Raw genomic sequence first — 4971 nt, 5'->3', positions numbered from 1 at the left:
ACCCACAGAATGCTTGCTCTCTAATTTGCACCTCCAACTAGTGTATCTGCATTAGTTTGATAAGCTTTTTATATGTTTAAGAAAGTGAAACCTGGAGGATTTTTCTTCTCAGAGTTCTTTAAATGTTCCTAAACAATCAGTACTATTAATTAGGTTTCATTAACCAAATAAGGGTTCATAATTACAGTTGTTTAAAGAAATCTCTGGCTTTGTTATGGGGTCCCTGTTGGTAGACCAGATTAAAAAGCAAGCATCTTCTTTTCTACAAGAGAAATACAAAACTGCTAGGCTGACCTTCACTGATGTTACTGAAGCTGAATTGTAAGTCGTTTTCTCTTGTTTTATGATGTAGAATAAAATTGATATAATTAGATTAATAATTGTTAATTAATATTTGCTGTCTTCTCTGTCATTCATTTTGATAACATATCATATTGATCATTTTCTTTAATTTATCAAGGTTGGCTGAAGAAGTAACAACTAATGATCCATGTAGCCCCGATGCAAGAACAATGACTAGAATAGCTGAAGCATCTTTTGAGATAGATGATTATTGGAGAATTGTTGACGTTCTTCATAGGAGGTAATTAAGTCTGCATTGCTTTTTGCCAAGAGACTTTAATTCATTCAAATTAATATATATATACCCCATTGCTAGTAATATATAAATAAATCTTGCAGGTTGTATAGCATTGATTGGAAGAGATGGAGACAATCCTACAAATCACTGGTACTTCTTGAGTTCTTACTAACCCATGGTCCTGAAGATTTTGCTGCACAATTTCAACGTGAAACTTATGTTATTCAGGAGCTTGGAACATTTAATCACACAGATGAAAAAGGGTAATTAATTCTGTTTCTCTGGTAAAATGTGAATATATAGATTACAATATCATCTATTTATAATCTTGTTTCCATGTGATTAATATGCATGTTATAGGTTCAACTGGGGTGTCAACATGAAAAAGAAATCAGACGAGATACTTAGGCTTCTGGGAGGAGGGGAGAAACTCAAAGAAGCACGTTTGAAAGCTCTGAGAGTAACCAAAGAAATCCAAGGATTTGGAGGTTCAATGACTTCATCTCCTTCATCCTCCACTCCGTCCTCATCGTCCTCTGAAGCATCAACCTTTTCATCATTTCTCTCATGCTCTACCACAAGTACTCCCACTTGGAATGATCATATAAATGAGCTAAACAAATTTCAACTGCCCTCACCTGCAAAAGAATCTCCGGGAAGTTATTCACAAGGAGGATTTATACATGGTAAGGAGAGTAATACTACTTTCCCAACTAAAAACAAGAATGTTGAAGGATCAGTACACCTTTGGGATTGCCCTAAAATTCAAGAAACGGGCTCTTTACTTGATTCTCAAGATGTAGAAGATGGAAAAATCAGTGGAATCTGCTCAAAGCTTGTTGGCAGTAGTCCTTCAAGAGATTATAATGACGAGAAAGTTGGATTTAGGAGCGTTTCTGATGCTGGGAGGATGACCAAGAAAAAGTTTGATCGCCAGTATTCACTTTGGTATTGATAATCTGATAGAGTTATGTCAATATATATATAAATTGAGACATATTTGTTTCATTCTCTTGCATATTATGTTTGCAAATTCATCATTGAATCTATGGAACATACATTCGGATTTCATAGATTCAATGATAGATTTGCACATCTCTTATACGTACAGAAATGGATAAGAAATGCATAAGAGAATGAAACCAAACATATATCATATAAATATAATTACCTTTTGATTTGAATTTAAGTACTTTTATTTTGTGTGCACGTAAGTGGCACCATGTATACAAGAAGCTTTGTTCGTTAACGTTTACTCATTCTCTCTCTTTTTAGACAAAAACATTAACAAATAACTTAAACACTGTTGCTATGTTTGTTTTCTGATCTATGCCCATGAACATGTCTTCTTGCATCGCATGTGTAACTATGTATGCTCTTTTCTTTTCTTTTCTTTTTTTCTAAGCCAAATTGGGAAAATGTTACAAAGGTGGGTTCTTCCCACTCGAAGAAAAAAATAGCAACCAAGTGGGAATGCTTCCATATATATGCTTAATTTGATGCGTGTACATATAAACTTTAAAAAGCACAAACAAAGCCAAGTCATTCGAATCAAGATCCTCTACAATTATTTGTCCGAATTTGAAAGAATTCGGACAGATGATTATAAGAGACTACTTATTCGGTCAGGTGAGTTATATAAGTGGTCTCTCACAATCACTTGCATGAATTCTCTCAAATTCGGACAAATAATTGTAGAGAATTCTAATACAACCCACTCCCATCAAAACCATGCAAACTCACCAAAAAAGATCATTTATATATCAAGCCATCATTAGGCTTGTTAGTTTGGCCAAAATCATAATTATAAATGTGCAGTCAATGACTTAAACATTAAATTATGAATGGTAAGCAAGTTTGGCCATGCACACATGCCTTTTTTTTTTTTTTTTTTAGAACATGTAACATGTGCTACTATATATTGCTTGAAAGGCCCGAATGCTTACATCTTAAGAAAGAGGTACAAGACTCCTACACTCTAAGCCAGAAGGATCTGACTTAAAAAACAGTTGTCGAAGCAAAAACACCAAATCTTACCAGAATTAAATTTTGATCATTTCTTACATTAATGCTCATACTCAAATAAAAGAGGGCCGATCTAGCATCTAGCCAATAAAAATTCAATAAATTTTGAGTAATACACAGACAAACTGTACCGGAGGAAACAAGAGGAATACACAACACAAAACAGAAAAAACCTAAAAAAAAGGCTGCCAGCAGAAGAGACAGCAGTGAATTCCACCGTAGACCCCATCCAACACCATGTACGGCCAGAGAAGGCAGAGCGTGGCAATCACGAGCGCCAAAGAGCAAAAAGCTCTCTAGCTCATGCATGTCACGCGCCGGACACCAACGACCGATGTGGCCTAAGCTTCCGGCGGCTTTAGCAAACGACGATGGGGAACACAGCTGAGGGGCGCTTGTCTTGGAAAAAGCAACGGAATTGTGTAGATCTAGCTCCAAAGTTGAAGATGAAAATTTGAAAAAACCGGCCAAACAATCACCCCCACTCCCCTATGCTAGATCACCTAGATTTGAGCCTTCCTGTCAGAAACAAAAGAAAGAGAAAGAAAAAAGAACACAAATACAAACCTCCATAGCCTAATAAGGCTAGAGGAACAAAAGCTCCACAGTCCTAATAGCTGGGAAAAATCTAGCTTCCACTAAGAAAAACTCAGGGAGGAAACAAAAACACCTTAGTAAGGACTAAGGGACAAGACAAGAGCCGCCGGGGGGGTGGGGAGGAGCCTCCCTCCCCCGGCAACGACAAGCTCTCCCTTTTTTCCCCCCGCTTCTTCCCCTCCTCTCTCTCTCTTCACAACCCATGCATGCAAGCCTAACTATGTTGTTCAGCTGTCAAGAGCATGTATAGGTGACCAAATTAATTACTCCTCAACCAAAAATACCAACTCAAACCAACTACTGCCTGAATAAATATATTGTTAATTTTTTGTCCCTTTCTTGATTTTGCTTTGATATAAAGCAGATATGTTATATACTACACTTTTATTCACAGTATCCATCAGCTATTAGATTAATTATTGTTAAAATAAAAAATTAAGGACGGAACGAGAAGAGAGCATAATTAATAACATTACTTCTTTATGCAATTCATCTTAATTTGTTAGAAGTGGGTTCTTAGGCATTGTCATTTTTCGTTTGATAGGTGTTGTAAAAAAATAACATAGGTGTTGTAGTTTTTTTCTAATGGTAAAGATCTAATTTCATTTTATCTTTCTTTTTTGTATAAAAGTAAAGTTAAATTTTGACCATTGAAAAAATTACCGCACATATACTGTATTTATATACAATGATTAAAGGATTATGCTAGACGCGTTTTGAGCCTGTAGGACAACTTTTTGTTTTTGGTTTTTTTTGAGGTAATTGTAGGACTACTTTGATAGAATTGCTTTGGAATTTTATGGATCCCATTAGTTATAAAAACAAATAATAGGAATTTTCTTATTAATTGGGGACCAGAAGTTTAGAAAAATAGAGAGTAAAAAGAACGTGAGCAGCAGGATTCGAACCTGCGCGGGCAAAGCCCACATGATTTCTAGTCATGCCCGATAACCACTCCGGCATGCCCACCCGATGATCGTTTATGGCCCGAAATTAAATTTCATATAGTTGTCCAGTTGCACATCCAAGTTCCCAACAATCCAACCTAAAGGATTTTCAGCTTCCCGCATCCTCAACGCTAATAAAGTAATAAACTGTCATGGGTATATTAGGAATAGAATGTAATTGTCATATTAGTAGTGGGCTGGATTTTAATATGGGCTTGGCCCATTCTATTCTAATTATTAGAGTTTGAGCTTTGGGCTATGTCTATATAAGGCCATAAGTCCAATGGTAGGGTATCTTGATTCTCCCTAGTGATTTGTTTACTTTGTAAATAGGAAGCTGAACGCCTCGAATACTCTGGAGACTAGATATCTCGAAGAATTCATTTCATTTCTGTAATTTTCATTACTGTTCATTCATTAATTCTTTCAGTACTGGATATTTCTTTCATTTCTTCAATTTCATTCCAATTACATTCATAATTCAGTAAACTTAATCCTAAAAATCCAATAACAGTTAATTAAACTGTTACATAAACACATAGGTTAATCTTAATATTAATTAGTTCTTTAAAAAATTTACATATCGAAGTAGCTCATGTCATTTGCTCTCCAAAAATCTTTTATTTTGGTCCTTTCTCTTCTATTCTTTTTTTTCTTTTTCTTTTTCTTCTTATAATGTCTATTAGAGTGACAAAATTGACTAAAACATGATACTTTTTTCTTTTTTTTCTTTCTATGACATGACATGATTAGAAAAATAAGAAGACGTCTAATGAGAAATCAGATCACATATTTTGGAAAAGGAATTAGAGAGCCACATTG

At 35.1% G+C, this 4971-nt stretch overlaps 1 protein-coding gene and 1 non-coding gene across 2 annotated transcripts; one reads left to right on the top strand and one right to left on the bottom strand.

Annotated features, from left to right (window-relative positions):
* Window positions 1-214: 214 nt before the first annotated feature.
* On the top strand, window positions 215-1535 carry LOC133872482 (epsin-3). Its single transcript, XM_062309995.1, has 5 exons — window positions 215-321; window positions 461-583; window positions 682-843; window positions 941-1120; window positions 1205-1535. Exons 1-5 carry the CDS (start codon window positions 215-217, stop codon window positions 1533-1535), a joined length of 903 nt encoding a protein of 300 aa, XP_062165979.1.
* Window positions 1536-4089: 2554 nt separating this feature from the next.
* TRNAS-AGA (transfer RNA serine (anticodon AGA)) lies at window positions 4090-4171 on the bottom strand. Its single transcript has one exon. It is a non-coding gene; the product is annotated as a tRNA-Ser (tRNA).
* Window positions 4172-4971: the final 800 nt, after the last annotated feature.

The sequence above is a fragment of the Alnus glutinosa genome, chromosome 1 (assembly GCF_958979055.1).
Source record: "Alnus glutinosa chromosome 1, dhAlnGlut1.1, whole genome shotgun sequence".
Taxonomy (NCBI): Eukaryota; Viridiplantae; Streptophyta; class Magnoliopsida; order Fagales; family Betulaceae; genus Alnus; species Alnus glutinosa.
The sequence above is the reverse complement of the archived record's forward strand: the minus strand, read 5'-3'. Positions and strand labels throughout refer to the sequence as shown.

What these genes read in the sequence shown, in the direction of transcription:
- LOC133872482 (XM_062309995.1), top strand. Translation starts at nt 215, where the DNA reads ATGGGGTCCCTGTTGGTAGACCAGATTAAAAAGCAAGCATCTTCTTTT. An exon ending in GATGTTACTGAAGCTGAATT is followed by an intron (nt 322 to 460) that starts GTAAGTCGTTTT and finishes TAATTTATCAAG; the next exon opens with GTTGGCTGAAGAAGTAACAA. An exon ending in CCGTCCTCATCGTCCTCTGA is followed by an intron (nt 1,121 to 1,204) that starts AGCATCAACCTT and finishes GCTAAACAAATT; the next exon opens with TCAACTGCCCTCACCTGCAA.